General features: G+C 37.5%; 2 protein-coding genes and 1 long non-coding RNA gene across 4 annotated transcripts; 2 read left to right on the top strand and 1 right to left on the bottom strand.

The window, feature by feature from the left end:
• Positions 1 to 712: 712 nt before the first annotated feature.
• myct1b (myc target 1b) lies at positions 713 to 2580 on the top strand. The gene is made up of 2 exons (XM_059520977.1): positions 713 to 838; positions 1339 to 2580. The coding sequence occupies exons 1-2, from the start codon at positions 766 to 768 to the stop codon at positions 1854 to 1856; spliced, it is 591 nt and encodes a 196-aa protein (XP_059376960.1). The 5' UTR covers positions 713 to 765; the 3' UTR covers positions 1857 to 2580.
• LOC132113158 (uncharacterized) lies at positions 1168 to 2922 on the bottom strand. The gene is made up of 2 exons (XR_009425097.1): positions 2809 to 2922; positions 1168 to 1861 (listed from the first exon to the last, which is right to left on the bottom strand). It is a non-coding gene; the product is annotated as an uncharacterized LOC132113158 (long non-coding RNA).
• Positions 2923 to 4328: 1406 nt separating this feature from the next.
• Positions 4329 to 18928, top strand: tulp4b (TUB like protein 4b). 2 transcript variants are annotated; one of them, XM_059519891.1, is made up of 16 exons: positions 4329 to 4477; positions 5275 to 5568; positions 6804 to 7073; positions 7377 to 7505; positions 8144 to 8305; positions 8458 to 8638; positions 9205 to 9312; positions 9595 to 9761; positions 10852 to 11076; positions 11158 to 11392; positions 11491 to 11653; positions 11834 to 11975; positions 12955 to 13048; positions 13144 to 13287; positions 13381 to 16808; positions 17180 to 18928. In XM_059519891.1, exons 2-16 carry the CDS (start codon positions 5548 to 5550, stop codon positions 17294 to 17296), a joined length of 5586 nt encoding a protein of 1861 aa, XP_059375874.1. In that variant the 5' UTR covers positions 4329 to 4477; positions 5275 to 5547; the 3' UTR covers positions 17297 to 18928. The 2 variants fall into 2 exon arrangements, with proteins under 2 accessions (XP_059375874.1, XP_059375875.1); XM_059519892.1 differs by having other exon boundaries at positions 11491 to 11635.
• Positions 18929 to 19160: the final 232 nt, after the last annotated feature.

The following is a 19160-nucleotide window of genomic DNA, read 5'->3' on the forward strand; positions in this document are numbered from 1 at the left end:
TTGTTTTTTTTTTTTTTTTTTTTTTTACAAACTCTGAGCATGCATGTCCTCCTATTGTTTTAGGAATAATCTATCCTTCACTCAAAAATTTTGCACGACTCATCACACCAGAAGTTTTAATTGACTGGGAATTTTGTTGCATTTTGACAATACATATCATCTCCCAGTTTCTTCTGAGAATGCATGCATTTTTAGGCAATTTCAGTTATAGTACTTAGTGGGTATTTGTAAGAATAATATTAATAATTTGTTCTCTGTTCATGAAACATACAGTGATATGCCAGAAGGTACAGATACTAGGGCAGTAAGGAAATCCCCTGTGACAGCTGAGAACTTATCACCTGGGGGGCGTTTTCATGTTCTTTTGGGAACTGTGTCAAATAAAAGCTTGAGAAATCTATTGTTCGTTTTTTCTGACAAAAGTATTTGTTTATTTTTCACTCAATCTCAAAACAAATCTACAGCAAAAGAAGAAAATTCAAGTGCTGAAAGGTGTAAGTTGGTCTATTATAATATAATGGGGTGAAGAAGCCATTGTATTGTATCCACTGAAAAGAAGGAAATGATGCAAGAGGAAACAGCCCTGTTCCTCTGGATCTCTGTCCTGAACAGATAAGCCTAGCACTTGCTAATTATACGAGTAAAGAGGCAGGAAGAATGACGACAAAGTTTCCCTTCATGCAAACAAAAAAAGTGCCATAATCCCTGAGAAATACAGTGAACAGTTCCTGTGGGCTCGGAGTGAGAGTTTAGCTGCATGTTGACATGATTCTGCTAACTATAATGGCTTCAAATGAAACCAGTGCGATTTGGGAATTACTTAAACCTATTGATTTTGGTAAGAATTGGCATGCGTTTGTTTTACTAGTTTGCTTCAGCTGGCTTAGTGTAAATTCGCTTTTATACCTATATAAACTGTGTGCAAAAAGTATTTCAGAATGGTTTGTAGAAATGTATCTCCTAATCAATAATGTTCTATTTCTATTTTTTTATTATTATTTTCCCAGCATTGTTAACTTGTTCTGAATGTAGATTATATAAAGTTATGCATGCATGCATGCATGCAAAAAAATCTATAGAAACAATTCTCATTGTAGCAAAGGCTATAAAATTGTACAAATAATTATAAAGAAATGGCAAGTAAAACATTAAATTAAACATTAAATATTAAGTCGAAAAACCAGTAATATGTTTTATTTACAACTTAACAAAAATATATTTTTCTTGGTGTGTGTGTATAAATTTAAGCGAACATTGAACTCAATTATTCAATATGTATTTAAGATTGTTTTTAGTATTGATATTATATACTCAAAATACAATAACCTTTCCACCCAGAGGAGCTCATCCTGGCGTTCTGCTTGTCGATATTAATTGGTCTGCTCATCGGGATCTTGATTTTCCTCCTCCTTACATGGATGTCAAGACGGAGGGCTTCAGTCAGGATCACCAGACGTCAAACCCAGTCGTTAGAATCTAAAGGCACACGTAATCAGCACTGCCACCTCAGACATTACAAGAGTCACGGCTTCGACAAGAACAGTGAATCTGCAGGAAGAGTGGTTTTGCCCCTCCACAGACAGACCTCTGTGGACCCCAATGAGCTGCTGGGTAGAAGCCCTAGCTTTCAGAACTCTACTTTTCGGCCGCCACCAAAAAAGACCAAGAAGACCAGTAATGAAACAGAGGATGATAACCAAGCTGCATTACTTCCTAACATCACAGATCCATTTAGTGCAGAACCAGCGGAGTCCTTCTGGCTTGGGAAGGGCAGTCTAAGGGGTTTCCTACCCAGACAGACTCCACCACCTGCTTATGACAGTGTCATTCACATCTTTCAAGAGTCCTGTACCTGACTGCACTGTGATAAGAGACAAAGGATTGCACATAAATCCCAAAACACGGATAAAACGTGACAAAAGAGGGGAAAAAAATAAAAGAAAGTCTGGTTCTAATTTGACAGTTACCCTGATTTTACACACATTTGCATTACTTTCATGGGTAACACTTAACAATAAGATGCCATTAATTAGTGTTCATGCGTTAACTAACAATGAGCAATACAGTTATTAGTATTCTTTAATCTTTGTTAACGTTAGGTAATTAAAATACCACTGTTCATTGCTAGCTCATGTCAGCTCAGGTTCATTAAAAAATAATAATAAATACAAGAGATATTTTTGATTTTAATAATTTACAGACGCTTTTATCCAAAGATGGAAGCTGTTCGTCAAAAAATGACCAATAGTCATGATGCACAATGCCAAGTTGTTAAGACAAATATGTTGAAATTAACATTCACTAAGATTAATAATTGCTCTAAAAATATTTTTATTATTAGGTTATGTTATTTAATTAATGTTAACAAATTTAACCTTATAGTAAAGTGTAACCCATGGTGTAAAAATGTGGAATGGAATTATTTTTGTGTTTCTTAGGATTAACCCGGTCATTAAAAATAACAGATGCTTTATTGCATCTAAATCTTTACGTTCTTTTGTCACTGTTAGTTTTGGTTGTTTGCTTATTGAATTGAAGCAGTGAAGTAAAGCAAAGCACAAATAAAAGAATACTAACTAATGTTGAAAATTTTTTTTGGATTATCGCACCATTAGCCACGAGTTTCACAAAGTATCAATGTGACACATCTGTCTGAATCACCATAGTACTGAATGATTGCTGTATTCATATACCACAGTACATATACAGTATGCCACAATACATTTAAAAATCATGGCAATTTCTTGGTAGGTTAAAGAATACTGTATACTTAATTTTTGTCTATTAACTAAAGTAAAGCATACATACGTCAGAAAGTACAGAAGAAGACCTCCTGGGAATCTTTTGAATATGGTATTGTTCTGTTTGCTTTTCCAGAAATGAAAGTGAAGTATCTCTCCTGAGCCTTGCTGCAGGCTGTCTGGAAAAAAAGCACATAAGTGCTGGTGAAACTCCTTTTCACTAACAGAAAACAACTTTTACAATCATCCGTACAATTTATCAGTACAAAAAAAGTAAATAACATAGAAAAAGCTATGAAGCACAACAGATGAGTTTCAAAACAAAAAGTCCCTTTCTATAAATCTACAAAGGTCACCAGAGTTACCTTGACCTTTGAGGTAGCCTACATCTGTGCTAAGCTACGAAAGAGTGCAGTAATAATTGATAAACATTCAAATAAATAATTTTCTTATTAAATAAGACTGGGTATAAACACCAGCAAGGTATCAGCAATCCAGGTTAAATACATAATTAAAATACAGGCTAATTAGATTATTATAGAGAGAGGGCATTGCTAGGTTTTCTGATTCATCAAAAAAAAAACACACACACACACACATAAAAAAAAAACACCTAAACACATCAGAACATTTATTTCATTGTTTGTGTTGTAGGGACATTTTATGCATGGAATGAAAAAAGATCATTTTACAGAATCTGTATTGTATGACACTTGTCTCGGAGCTGGTTAAATAGTTCGTTTGCACAGTATGCACACTGAATTTGCTCACCTCAATTGAAGTAGGCCTACGTGACTTCAAATACTGAGCATAGTACCAGCCAATAGCCATCGAGAACGGGATGTGATGGAGCATTTCATTGGTTGGGCTGCTGAACCGATACGCCCCTTTGAAGGAATTGGTGTTTTGAAGTTGTTTATGAATCAACTGAACATTATTAAAACAAACTGTTAGTATAATATACTTAGGTTATGGTTGTTGTGCGTTTACACAACGCATTAATAAAATTTCAGCATTTTAGGAAACTGATGGAAAAAAATATTGTCATTTCTGGGAAAATCGCGTGTTCAGGTCGCGAACGACTCGTTTGCGTGAATGATTCAGTGACTCATTCGCAGCACCTGTAGGCCTACCCATAGACTTTGTTTACGTCTATGAATGTACCTACCTTGTAAAACGATACACCGAACAAATCTTTGTGATGAACATGGTCCATAGCAGCTATGTATTTAAGCAAACACGTATCAAGGATTTTATTTACTTTTTTAATGGGTAACAAAGCACTGGCGAAGTGTTGAAATGATCAAAACAACTTGAGATATCACTGAGATGAACGAATGTTTTGAAACATATACAGTATTATTCTAGTAACTTGCTTTAATAGTACAGTCTTTAAAATGTGTGCTTTCTTTTCTCAGTGAAACTTTACATTATTCAGTTTCATGCATCTTAAAACATATGGCAAAATAAGAGTGAAGCCGGGTGTTTTTATCAGTCCAGTTTGCCTGTAAACCGCATTTGTTGTATTCTATCTGGATGGGGTTGGCAGTCATGTGATCCACAGCACCATTCCGTCAGAGCGCGGGTTGCCTTCACACGATGAAAAATCCCTCACTCGGGGATTATTTTGCGCCAATGCACAGCATCCAACTGCATTGAAATTAATGTTCTTTGGGGTAAGATCTCCCATGAGGATCTGGCTACCATTTAGACGCATTGAGAGCGAGTTGATAGAGGTGAGTTTGCTGATAGAAATGTATGCAGAATTTTTATTTTATCACTCGAATTAATTGTTTTCTTGTTGGCTCACATTGTTCTCATTTTATTTATTTGGAATGTCACAGTAATTGTCAATGTTGTGTACTGGATGGTTGTGTAATTATATCACGAGTGTAGGTGGCAACCATAGTTGATGGATTTATTCTAAACTGCATCCAGTTTAATTACCTGCCACAGTTCTTATATAATATAAGCAGATGTGTAAAACTGAGCTAGTTATGATTCGACGGCCCTATATGAATATTTTTATATTGAATGTATTGTCGTTAAACAGTGAGATTATGTTTTAAACGATTTTTTTAAATCTATATTGTTAAGCCTAAGAGAAACGCATGGAAAAACTAATACTAATGCAGTTATGAAGTCTTAGGTTGGGTGTCATTAAAATTCAGCCATCATCACATCCCTGTTGCCATGACGCCTGTGAGCTGCCTCATCCTTAACTGTGCATATTTGTCTGTATCCTTTTTTTTACCTTTCATGCTTTTTTATACAGATGCTTCGATGCATAATTTCTGTTGCATTATTCTGAGTATAAAGCATGAATTGCGGGGGCTTTAAACATCTTTTGACGTAATGGGACCAATGTCAACTCAAGTGTGGGTGCAGACAGAGAAATTAAATGCCTTTAAATGATTCTGCATGCAGAGCTTGTCTCATCATAGGTGGCTTGTTCTTCCTTTTAAATCTGCAAATGATATATGGCTTTTTCATATAAATAAATACATTTGCGTGTGTGTTTCTCTTTGCATAGAAATCCAGGACTACCGAAAACTGAAAGCTGGTTTTGTATAGTGAGGATAAACTGCAGTAGGCCTTGACTTTTGATTTAGACGTAATTTACAATATTTGGAACGGAAATAGAACAGACTGCATTGCTCATAGTCTCAGACTATAATGGCCTGATAATAGTCACTCTTTTTTCTTAAGACATATCTGCAGTTAAGCACTCTCAGGTTGTACTGCACATTTTTTGAATAAGCTAGCAAAATGGAGCACTCCTTCAAAGACGGAATTTGGACCAATAATGTCCAGGGACTATGAAGAGGTGAGTATTTTCAGAAACTACATTTTGCATTGTGTTTTCTGGTGCATCGAAAGCATATATGTTCTTTAATACAGTTGTAGTTCATTTTGGAAACAGAAATTTGACAGATAATGTCAGATGGTTAGTTTTTGCAAGTGGCATTCCACCTACAACCAAATCTAAAACCATTATACACTATTTTTTATAAGTACTGTATTAGGCCTGTTTTTGCAGTTTGTATGGTATTAGATGTGATTTGTCAGACCACTGGTTTATTTAAAGGTAAAGTGTGTGATTTCTGTGCCACTAGCAACACAAAACTGAATTGCAAAAATAATGAAAATATTTTTAAAAAAGGCTGTTAATTTTCAAATCCAACTATTAATGGCTTACATTTCTATTGCATGTTACATTCTTTGTCAGCAGAAGGTATATGTAGTAAGCAGTAAGGTAATGTTGATTTACAATGGTGATCAGTTACTGCATTTAAAATGCACACTTTTTTAACCTAAAATTTTGATTCTGAAGAAAAAATCTCCAGGCTAATTTAGATTTTTATTTTCTATATTTTACTTATGCTTACTTTTATTTATTAGTTTATCATTATGTTTAAATTGTTTTTATGTTAATCAGTTTGAATTGCCAATGTGTTTGAAATGTGCTATAGACTAAAAAACATAAAAAATAAAATAATAAAAAGGCACAAAAGCTGTCACTGGGATTGTGTCCTTTTTAAAAGGTACACCTTTATACCTTATTTACTCCAAAAGGGTGCATATTAGTGCCTTAAAGGTACATATTAGTACTTAAATGGTACATTAGTACCTTTTGAAAAGGTACTGCCTTAGAGACAACTTTTGTACTTTTTTTTAATCTTCTGAGTGTGTATAAATAACCTTGGCCTGCCTAAATACCCATTTACTGAATGAATATGCACTAATATAACTTAATTACTATTAAAAGCGACAGATTTTCCCCTGGTTTCACAGATGAGGCTTAAACCTAATCCCAGACTTAAATCTAATTCTGAGCTGTTTCAACCGAAAGAGACTTGCTCTGACTGATCTTAAAATATATCAGTGCCTTTATTTTGTCTCAAAATGCACACCAGTAATGATTTTTCAAAGGCATGTTTATAATTTAAATTACTTAAATGTCATAATTGAACTATGGCCTAATCATGGCTTAGTCTAAGCCCTGTCTGTGAAATCATTATTTTTGCATTAACTCCCTCTCATCTCCCTCAATACATGTAGCCTGGTCAGTCTGTAGGGATGTTGGCTGCGGTGGAACATGGTCCGGTCCTCTGCAGTGACTCCAACATCCTCTGCCTCTCATGGAAAGGGAGAGTTCCCAAAAGTGAGAAGGAGAAGCCGGTGTGCAGGAAGCGCTACTATGAGGAAGGCTGGCTGGCCACTGGGAACGCCAGGGGTGTTGTGGGTGTGACGTTCACGTCTAGTCACTGTAGAAGGGACAGAAATACCCCACAACGAATCAACTTCAATTTACGGGGTCATAATAGTGAGGTGGGAGTTTGCCTCTTCATTGTAAATCTTTGTAAATTATAAGATGACTTCCAAAAACAGTATATCTTACTGTAAATTTACAGCTATTACAGTTTTTCACCATCTTTACCATCAAAACTCTGACCATTTTTACAGTGTATGTTTTGATAAATGTGTTTAAAAGGATTTAACCTTATATGAGGTAAGTTTCTAGTATTCTAAGTTGAGCTAAAATGACCATCTTTTTGTGAGTTCTATATGAGTAGCATGTACTCCTGCAAAATTTTGCTAGATCTTCATTCCCATGGTGCTGTTCTTGTGTAGGTTGTCCTTGTCAGGTGGAATGAACCGTTTCAGAAGCTTGCAACGTGTGACATGGAGGGAGGGATATTTGTGTGGATCCAGTATGAAGGAAGATGGTCTGTAGAGTTGGTGAATGACAGAGGTGCTCAGGTACAGTATGTTAATATTTTGCACTTATTTTTAACCTGTGCTGAATGTCAATGTATTTCCATGATGTCAATATTCCTAAACTGCATAAAACATGCATTATCTTAAATGCATTATTGACCTTGTAAAGCCTAATATATGAAATAATAGTCAGAAACAATGGAACATTTTATTTAATTTTTTATTGAACAAAGCAATAATTAATATGATATTTTAAAACATCAGGCTTTAGTAGCTCATATAATATGATATGACAATATATAGCTCCTACTCGAGAAACTATAAACTATCAATCAAATGAAAAAAGGCTTGTAGTAGATTGTTTACAACAGGTTTTTCAGCAGTTTAGATGTTGGTAATTTAGAAGTCTTAGAAATGTGTATATTAAAAAAATATACAGCAGGATTTATAGTAAGACCATTTAAATAAGTATGAGATAGTGATTCAGTTATATCTCTTTTCCATGCCACTTTCTCATGTTTATTGTTCAAAATTACTTACAAAATTTAGTTAATCAGTCAATTTCTTTTAATAAAACTTCTCAACTCCTGCACTTTTCTAACACTATCAAGACCATGAAAAGTTATTTTCATTGTTATTCTAACGTGAACTGCTCAATGATCTAGTGGTTTGTCATCTAGGTGAGTGACTTCACCTGGTCACATGATGGTACACAGGCCTTGATCGCCTACAGGGATGGTTTTGTTCTGGTGGGTTCAGTGAGCGGTCAGAGACACTGGTCATCTGAGATCAATCTGGAGAGCCAGATCACCTGTGGAATCTGGACCCCTGATGACCAGCAGGTAACTCTTTGCTGTGGCCTCATCAAATTGAGGCAAAAGTGCATTTGCTGTCAACAGGTTGTTTGCAAACGATGAAATGATTTGGACCGCTGCCTTTGGACCGATGCCTGAGTTTTCCTAATTTGGTGTTTGCATTCATTTAATCTCCCTAGGTGCTTTTTGGAACAGCAGACGGGCAAGTCATAGTGATGGACTGCCACGGCCGTATGCTTGCCCATGTTCTTCTGCATGAGTCAGATGGCATAGTCAGCATGTCTTGGAACTGCCCAAACTTCCTGGTGGAGGACAGCACTGAGAGCGATACAGACTCCGATGACCCTACTCCAGCTCACGGTACTTTATACTCTCAAATAAAGTCAAATTTATTTGCTTAGCACTTTTCACAGTGCACATTGTTTCAATGTTTCAGCTCTACAGCAAATCGTGATGTTGATAATATCTTATCTTCATGCCTTACAGGCACATTTAGCAGATTAGCACTGGACGATAATATAATAATATGATTATACAAGCTATCAGTTAGTTGAAATATTCTATAATGTGCAGTATATTGTGCTGAGTGAGTATTCTGTTTGTATGCGGAAGAAGTTGGACATTTGTATATATAATAAGCCTTTTTTTTAAGTCATTTTTTTTCACTGTATTCTTGCATTTCTTGGCGATTACAAACTTTTGAGATTACATAATAGGTTTTTAGGCCCAGTGCACTGCATGCATCATCCATTAATTAAAGAAAAGTGAAGCCACAGAGTGTTTTCTAAAAAACGATAAAACTCTACTTTGGATTGTTATTTTTAAGAAATGTTTATGCAAAGACATTTTTATGGATCTTTGCAAGGCAGTGATGTTTATTTGACTTTCTGAATGTTATTAACTATAAAACCATGTTTCCTTTCAAGTGCAAAATCTCAAACCAATGCTCACGGTCAGCTTCATATCAGGAGACATTAGTTTGATGAACAACTATGATGACCTTTCACCTAGCATTATACGCTCAGGACTGAAAGGTAAAACAAGGTTGTTTTTGCAATATATAAATTACCAAGTACATGTTTTATAACTGCCACTGGATGGTTATTAACAGAATATTCCAAGTTATTTTTAATATAATGAGCATCTGTGGCATGCTGTTGATTACATTTTATAGTAACAAGGTTTTTCATGGTTTATGAATTCTTGGTTACACTTACAGAGTAATTCAGTAAAAATAACCAAAAATCCTGTTGATCCTCTGTGACAGAGCCACACATCGTACTGTAATCTGACTGGACATGCTTGTGTTTTTTCAGATGTGGAGGTGCAATGGTGCTCTCAGGGAGACCTGCTGGCAGTGGCTGGGATGGAGAGACACGGCCTGCCCGCTGAATCAGCCTGTGCCTCTTTAATGAGGAACGCCCTTGTCAAGTTTTACAATGTCCAAGGGGAACATATATACACATTAGAAACTCCAGCCCAAGTGAGCTGTAACCAGTCATCATTTAACAGTTTAAGCATATGTGACCATGGTGCACAAAACCAGTCTTAAGTCGCTGAGGTATATTTGTAGCAACAGCCAAAAAAACATTGTATGGGTCAAAATAATCAATTTTTCTTTTATGCCAAAAATCGTCAAGATAAGATCATGTTCCATGAAGATATTTTGTAAATGTCCTCATGTAAATATATCAAAACTTAATTTTTGATTAGTAATATGCATTGCTAAGAATGAATTTGGACAACTTTAAAGGCGATTTTCTCAATATTTAGATTTTTTTTTTGCACCCTCAGATTCCAGATTTTCAAATAGTTGTATCTCGGCCAAATATTGTTCTATGTATTGTTGTATACTGATGATTTATAAATCTCGAAATAAACTTAAGACTGGTTTTGTGGTCCAGGGTCACATATACACTATCGGTCAAGAGTTTACGTTTTTTTTTTTGCTTAGTAACCAAGGTTGCATTTTTCATCAAAAATACAGTAAATCTGTAATATTGTGAAATATTATTACAATTTAAGGCAACTTTTTTCTATTTGAAAATATTTTAAAATGCAATTTATTCCTGTAATGGGAAAGCAAAATTTTGAGCATTATCTCGTCATTCTTCAGTGTCACGATCCTTTAGAAATCATTCTAATATGCTGATTGGGTGCTGAATTATTAGTTATTATCAGTTTTTGCTGATTAATATTTTCGTGTAAACAGTGATACATTTTTTCCAAGACTCTCTGATGAATGGAATGTTCACATTTGTCACTTTTGAATGATTTATTGTCCTTGCTGCATAAAAGTATTAACTCTTTTTTTATAAATCTGTATATATCTTTTATGTATCACTACATGTTTTAATTTCTTATTATAGATATCTTATTCGCCCCAAACTTTTAAATAGTATAATAGTTTCCGCAAAAATATTGAAGGGCAATCAACCTGTTTACAACGTTGATAATAATATTAAGCACTAAATCAGCATATTAGAATTAGTTCTGAAGGATCATATGGGACTGAACCTATAATAATTTTTTTTAAATTACATATTGATAATCAAAGTATCTTTTTATTTTAGAGGCCCATCACCACGATTTGCTGGGGTCACAGGGACTCGCGTCTGTTTCTGGCCTGTGGACCAGCCCTGTATGTAGTGCGTGTGGAGCACCGTGTGGCCAGCCTGCAGCTTCTGTGTCAGCAGGGCATTGCCAGTGCTCTTAAAGAGGAGAGAGATGTGGGAAAACTGAACATGCCTTCACTCCTCTGTTCCTATGTCACCACTGCTTTCATCCCAACTATCAAGGTACAAGAGAAGCAAGTAAAGTTTTTGATGTATGCTAATGTATGCATTGAACTTAGTGCATAATCTTTTACATCTCACCAGCCACCCATCCCAGATCCGAATAACATCCGAGACTTTGTGAGCTATCCGACAGCAGGGAATGAACGCTTTCACTGCACTATGAAACGTTCAGAGGAGAATCCAGAAGCAGGAGGCCCCTGTTACACCCTCTATCTGGAACACCTGGGAGGTTTGGTGCCTATTCTCAATGGTCGTCGCATCAGCAAACTGCGACCGGAGTTTGTCATTATGGACCCAAAAATGGATGGTAAAGCAGGTACTGGTATATGCACTGTTGCTGATCATGTACACTTTAAACTCAAGCTTCATGAGTAAATGCATTGGTCTTTAATTTGATGTAATCTTGTCTTTCAGATGAGGTCTGTGTAAATGGGATGATCTCCTATATGACTGACAGCTGTAACTGCTCAGACTCAAGCGATATTGAGTTGAGCGATGAGTGGGTTGGGCGAAAGTCACCCAAACTTTCTAGAGGAAACAGGTCTCCTAAGCTTCCTAGGTACTCTAAACATATAAGGTACTGTTGAATATAAAATCCACACAATATTACAGGGTGCCTGAAACTTAAAAGAAATGTTTGTTCCTTTACAATCTTGACAAAACACAATACAGTAAATTTCGGAACAACTTAATTTACAAAAAAAAACTATTTTAAACTTGATAGCAAGTTAACTTTCATATTTGTTTTATTTTCTAGAATTAATATGGAATCAAGAAAGTCTCCTAAACTTGCCCAAACATCTCAAGAAATGTCTAGGTCTCCTAGATTACCAAAGAAGCCTTCAGTTCGGTCTCCGAGTCTTACTCGAAGAGAAATTCCAGTTGATGGCTTTAGTGAGGTACTTAACGTCTTATTTGCAAGCTAATTTTGGCAATAATTTGATATTAATCTACTTGCCTAGAGTTAATATGGGAAGTGTTTGTATTTATTGTCTCTGCCTACTTGATACTGAATGAGACGTTTGTCACATTTACTGCAGCATGACTTTAGCAGACACCTAATTTTCTTTAAACTCCTTCTTTGCTGAAGAGAAATGACAGTAAACCGTCTATGACAGGGATATGCAACATCGGTTCTGGAATGCCCCTGTCCTGCAGAGTTTAGCTCCAACCATAATCAAACACACCTGAACAAGCTAATTAAGGTCTTTAGAATTACAAGGGCTAAAGGCAGGTAGGGCTGTCAAAATGACTGAAAAACTAAATTTGAATTTTCTACTTAAATATTCGAATTACCGTATATTTGAATTTAAAAGGCATAATTTCAGTTAGTCGGAAAAAAAGCTTTTGGCTTTTCTCCTAAAGCCACAAGAGAGCGCATTGCACAAAATGTTATGCACATTTCTTCAAAGTGTAATAAAATAACACAACTGTTTTTGGAAAAAAAGTGCATAATGTTTAAAATAATGTTTATAAACCATATATAATTAATTAAATTGCTTAAACAATTAGAAAAAAAACAGCACTGTGCAGGTATGTATAGTTTAATACAAAGGACCGAAAACCAATCACAAAGAGTAGGCTACTTTCTTCATTTAAAAACATGAGATACAGTGGGATGGCGAAAAACCTCCATAAAGTCTTGAGACATGTTTTTTTAAAGTTGAATTTAAATAAATTTGACACAGACCTAAGATTCGAATGCAATGTTTTTTGCGACGAATATTTGAAATAAAAAAAAATTCTTGACAGACCTACAGGCAGGTGAGGGTTTTTTTCAAGGTTGGAGCTAAAATCTGCACTCCATGACTAACGTTGCCTATCCCTGGAATATGACCTTGAATATTTTCTATAGCTATCACTTAATTTGCTTTGCAGCATAATTACTTGGCCCAGGTCACCTCTAACATTTGGGGAACAAAGTTTAAGATTGTAGGCCTTGCCTCATTTTTGCCAGCTAACTTGGGAGCAGGTATGTTGTCATGTTTTATATTCAAACAGTTTCACATAATTATTTTAAATAATATTCTTAATGTTTTTAAAATATGTCTTGACATGGTGTTCCAGTTATTTATAAAACTAGTTTGCTACACCTGCAACCTCGTCAGATGACGATTTATTTGCCTGAGGTGCGTAAAATATCGCTGGACTTCATGAGTCTGCCAGTCTTTAATCCCAATGTGTTCAGTGAAGATGAAGATGATTTACCTGGTAAGAATCAGTGGAACATCTTTGTACATTTTGTCTCTGTGTAGCTCAACTAAAATAAGAAAGAAATCTCAAGATGTTCTTGCTTATTTCTAGTTATGGGACCCTCAGGAGTGTCAGCCGACAATCCTCCTTGCACAGTTAATATCCCCATTGCTCCAATTCACAGCCCTGCTCAAGCCATGTCACCTACGCAGAGTATAGGCTTAGTGCAGTCTCTCCTAGCCAACCAGAATATTCAGCTTGATGTCCTTACCAATCCCACTGCCACTGCAGCAGCGGCAGCTGCAGCAGCAACAGCAGCAGCAGCAGCTAATGCAACAGCAGCAGCGGCTAATGCAACAGTATCTGAGCACAGTCAGGACACTGTGACAGCACAATACACTGCGCCAACCAGATATTCCAACCCTGGACAGGTGATTTTCAGTGGACTGGAAATTAGTAATATCCTGAGCGGAACTCTTCCTCCTCCTCCACATCATCTACCACAACAACCCCACCAACAACGTCAACAACAACAGCAACAACAAGACCATCAACAATCTAAATATCAACAGCAATTACAACCACAGCAGCAGCATCTGAGATTACAACATCAGTCACAGCAGCTGCATCAACAGTCGCTGCAGCAGCAACAAATGCAACATCAGCAGCAACTGCAAACGCAGCAGCATCAACAACAACAACTGCAACAGCAGCATCAACAGCAACTGCAACAGCAGCATCAACTGCAACAGCAACTTCAACAGCAGCATCAACAACTGCAACAGCAGCATCAACAACAGTTGCAACATCATCAACAGCAACTGCATCAGCAGCAAATGCAACAGCAGCAACTGCAACAGCAGCAACATCAGATTCAACAGCAAGTGCAGCAGCATCAACAACAAATGCATCAACAACAATTCCAACAGCAGCAGCACCAGTTGCAGATTCAGCATGAGCAAATGCAGCAGCAGCAGCAACAGATGCAACAACAGCAGCAACAAATTCGACAGCAAATACAAGAAATGAGACAGCAGCAGCAACAACTTCAACAGCAGCATCAACAAATACAGCTGCAGCATCAACAAATGCAAAGACAGCATCAGCAAATGCAGCAGCAGCTTAAAATGCAAATTTCCCTTCAACATCCACCTTCAGGGTATGCTACTCTATCCCTCCATCAGTTACAGCTAATGCCTCAAATTCCTCATCCAGACCATCCTCCAGACAGACGAGAAGTTCTCCCTCTGAAGATTCCCTCACGACCACAGTCATTTATTGAAACTGACACCATTGAGATACAGATGCGCAAAGTAAACCCTCCACCACCTTACCCAGGTACAGTGGTATCTGCTGCAGCTGCCACACCCACTACGGCCCCTCCTGGTCTTGTTGTTAGTAATGAGAATGGCACTACACTGTCAACAGATCCATGTTTAACTAAGGATGAATTCTCTCTTCTCCCAATTAGCCTCCAGTACCCAACTCCACTAGGCTATGAAAGAATCACTACTTTTGACAGCAGTGGAAATGTTGAAGAGGTGTGTCGCCCAAGGAGACGTCTTTTAAGGAACCAAAATACCTATGGGATGCAAGAACTGGGCAGCTCCGCCACATTGAAAGTAACTTCAACTGAGAACAAGAAGGTCCAGTTGCCATACAGCTCAGCAACTCTTAGTCGCCTCTCAGTGCCTAGATATTCCATACCAAGCGGAGACCCACCACCTTATCCTGACACATCTAGCCAAATGAACACAATCAGAAGTCCCACGCAAAGGATTGACAGCAGTTTGATTCATGCCACTTTGCGCCGTGATCACAGGGAACCGACCCTGAAGGTTTCACAAATGGTGGATACAGTGAGGACTCTACCGACTAAATCCAAAATGAACGGTTCCCTCACACTCTCCTATCAGCCAAGGATACCTACGGCTTTGTATACATGCACTCAGTGTAGTAGTAATAGCAGCAGCACTAGTGTAAGTGTCACTGGTGGGGGCACCAACAGCAGTGGAATTGCTGGAGGAACTGTGGTGAGGCAAGACTTTCCACCTGGAAAAGGGGCTCAACATAGCACGATTATTGTGCACTCCAAAAGTGCCTCGCCATTAGCCTCCCAGTCCTCCTATAATCTCCTGAGTCCCATTGACAAAAGTAGAGACAGAACTGTCTATGTGAACTCTGCCTTTACGGAAGACGAGACACTAAGTCAGCAGTGCCATCTTGAAAAGTCAGTGCGGCATTTAACACTTGATGTCAATTTGACAATCAAACGGCCTCCACCTTACCAATGGGACTCTCCTGCAGCAGAACAACTGTGGATACCTCAAGAACAAAATGTATTGCCTGGACCTCCAGGACCACCACATAAGCCACCACCATTTTTACTTAGCCAACCACAGCACTTAGACATGACCCGACTACCTTTTGTCCTTTCAACGAAACCTCCCGCCAGTCCCAGCTCTATGACCCTCCCTTCAGCATATCAGTTATCCCTTTCACCCTTCCCGTCAGTTGTAGGGCATGGTGGATCTCAACTACAGCCTTTGCAGAGTCCTGCACAATCATGTGGCCCCAGTGACATGGTAACATCTAGCCCTTTCAGCCAAGCAGACTCAACTTTAGTCCTACCCCCGGGTTATCCTGCAAATTTGACCAATCTAGGTTGTTGCACTCTGCCTCCCATGTACCCAGGGACTAGCTCATGCAGCAACCTTCAGCTGCATCCAATGAGCTTGCATCCTTGGAGCACATACAGCACTTGTCCTCCCATGCCAGACCACTCTGCAACACTGCCCAGTAAGACCCATCAGGCCCTGGAGAAGCCGGTTCTCTCTCCTCCTCCACCACCTCCACCTCCCCCACCACCTCCTCCTCCACCTCCTCTTCCTCCTCCTCCTCCACCCATTGAGCTCTTGAACCATCAGAGCACCTCTGAGGTGATTGCAGAATCTGGGGAGAGCTTTCAGGATCAGTCCTCTCTCAATGAGAGTCCACAAGGAGCAGAGAGGTTCAGCAAGAAGACACGTAAGAGGCTTGACAGTAGGGCAGAAGAGGCCAATATGTCTGGAGTTTCTGAAGGGAAATCCAAAAAAGAGAATCGCACACTCTCTGACTTTAATTCCCTGATCTCCAGCCCAAGACTTGGCAGCAGGGAAAAGAAGAAACCTAAAGGGCAGAAAGAGCCATTGAACAAGGCTAAGAAACTGAGTAGGACCTCCAATGAGTTCCAGGACAGCTCAGAGAGTGAGCCTGAACTCTTCATCAGTGGTGACGAGCTAATGAACCAAAGCCAGAGCAGCAAGAAAGGATGGAAGAGCAAACGCAATATGCGTACAGCAAACGAACTTGAGGAAATCAAGTGTCGTAAAGCTAACGAGAGAGAGGATCGTAGTCTTGGCAGCCAAGGCTTTGTCTATGTCATGGCCAACAAGCAGCCATTGTGGAACGAAGCCACCCAGGTTTACCAGCTTGACTTTGGAGGACGGGTGACACAGGAGTCGGCCAAAAACTTTCAGATTGAGCTTGATGGACGCCAGGTAAAAGATTTTATTTATTTGAGATACAAGTTTGAAAATAATATTTTAGCAGTTCCATTTTGTGACACAAGGGGCAACGAAATTACACCTTTAACAAATATGCACCATAATCAGTAGCTTTGAGCAGTGGTTCTTAATTCTGGTCCTAGGTACCCTTTGCATGTGTTCCTTATTTCACACATCTGATTCAGATCACAAGCTCATTAGGAGAGATCTCCATGAATTGAACTGTTTGTCAGTTAAGGAAGACATAGAAAATGTGCAAAGCAGGGTGTCCCCAGGACCAGGATAAAAGAACCACTGGCTTTGAGAAATAAACATCTACCCTGCAACCATTAGCCTGCATCTAACCCCATAATTCTCTATTACAGGTAATGCAGTTTGGCAGAATCGATGGCAATGCATATATCCTGGATTTTCAGTATCCATTCTCAGCGGTACAGGCATTTGCTGTTGCCTTGGCCAATGTAACTCAGAGACTTAAATGAAAAAAACCTCTCCAGCAATCTTGTCCTTTATAACAGATGGACTGAAAAATAGTTTATTGTTAATTGCAAATTGTGAGAAATATTACATTCTCTGCTGCCATAACGTCTGTACGATGCCAGTTAGTAGGCGAGAGATCTGGTCACTCTCAGGCAGAGCGTGCACAAGACGTAGACAGGTGGTCCGAAAATAGATGTAGTGCTTTAAAGTACCTTTTTGTTAACAAAGGTACAAGCTGATTTAAGGTTCCACCTAAAAGGTGGTTGGTATACATCTGAAAAAAGTTAATATTTGTGTATTGATGGGATATTGTTTTATTTATTAATTCACTTTCATTGATTTTTTTCCATGTATTTCATTAGCATATAATGGTGTGATTTAAATATAAAGATAATTACTAAAGGTGAATCTTAGACTGTGGGCTTTGTTTCTTTCTTTTTTTCCTCTGATTTCCCCACCTCCTTTTATGTTTGTACCAGAGATTTATGTGCCAAATTGGGATTTCCTATGTATAATCATTGTAAAGTGACAGATTTTGTCTGTTGTTTGTGGTCACTAACCAATGAAAATCTAGAGAGGAAAAAAGCAAGTTATGTTTGAATATTCTCATCCCGTGACTCACTTCCATGAAGTGAAACAGAGATAGTATATTCAAGTTATAATCATATTTTCCCAATTGTGCCACTATAATGAATGCATTTTTATGGTTTCAAAATCAATTTAACTTTGAATTGAACTTTTTCTTCACAAAATGTCTTATGTTATATTGCATCATTTGCACACTGTGTTATTGCAGTATCTCAGTAATGTCCTTTTTGAATGAATGTTTGCCTTTTAATAGTAACAAAAAAGTTACAACAATTTTTAATTACTTTCAAATATGTTATATAATATTGTCATTGTCATGTAAGTGACATGACAGTAAAGTGCTGTAGTTAGATGTACCTAAAAATGTACTCATATCGTCCATGACACTTTAGCACGAACTATACAGTATGCATTAATTTTGCCAAAAATGTCTTATATCACTATATAAATCAAACTTAACACACTGTATATTATGCAATGAATGGGATCTAAATGAAATCAGAAGTTGATATGTAGGAGTTTTTCTCATTCCTAAGTTAAATAGTCAACCTAAATTGCTTAGTTTGATTTATGTAAAGGAACATCTTTTAATAATTATATTTAATATTTGGTTTCAAATATTTCATTTATCAATGTTTAATATTCTGCATCAATATTTAATAGTTCTTATGGCAAATCAGCTAATTGATTTGTTTGTTGTTGCTTAGTTTCTGATGGTTTCTAGTAAGTTCATTTTAGTCACATTTTTGTTGTAAGCCAAACCGTGGTTCAGAGTGGGGTAGTGATATGGTTGACGTTTTAAGCACTTCTTGATTATTCTTGATGTTGTATGCTTTGATGATTTGCAGTTATTTCTAGTCACTTTGAACTGGGATATTCAGGCCTAGATTAAATTATGTGAAATGTGCGGCTTGTACTGTGCTTATTGCTTAATTATTCTAATGTACATTTACAAAACGTAATTCAAGGGTGTCTTGGAAAAGCATTAGAATGTCTGTGCAGAGTAGGCTTAAAGTATTAAATAAAATCAAACTAGTTTGATGGAATCTGTGTTGATTATTGATGCTGTAAACTAATCTCAATCACATTTTTTAGATTATGTTTGAGAAAATCACAGGTTTGAAAAGCAGTGCAACTGGATAATCATGCTTTTTGAGATTTTGTTCCTGCACTGACCTCTAGACGGCGCACTAATGTTCGCATTGTGCTTCCTAGTCCTTGATAAAATCTTGAGTTTGATTCATGTTAACGAATCGGTTCGTTCACATTTTTATTTTT

Source organism: Carassius carassius, chromosome 32 (genome assembly GCF_963082965.1).
Source record: "Carassius carassius chromosome 32, fCarCar2.1, whole genome shotgun sequence".
In the NCBI taxonomy this organism is placed as follows: domain Eukaryota; kingdom Metazoa; phylum Chordata; class Actinopteri; order Cypriniformes; family Cyprinidae; genus Carassius; species Carassius carassius.

Excerpts from the sequence above, each read along its gene's own strand:
- tulp4b (XM_059519891.1), top strand. The coding sequence starts at position 5,548 with ATGTCCAGGGACTATGAAGAG. Across the intron at positions 11,654-11,833 it reads AGGTACTCTAAACATATAAG|AATTAATATGGAATCAAGAA; the intron begins GTACTGTTGAAT and ends TTTATTTTCTAG. Across the intron at positions 11,976-12,954 it reads CAGTTGATGGCTTTAGTGAG|CATAATTACTTGGCCCAGGT; the intron begins GTACTTAACGTC and ends TTTGCTTTGCAG.
- myct1b (XM_059520977.1), top strand. The coding sequence starts at position 766 with ATGATTCTGCTAACTATAATGGCTTCAAATGAAACCAGTGCGATTTGG. Across the intron at positions 839-1,338 it reads ACTTAAACCTATTGATTTTG|AGGAGCTCATCCTGGCGTTC; the intron begins GTAAGAATTGGC and ends CTTTCCACCCAG.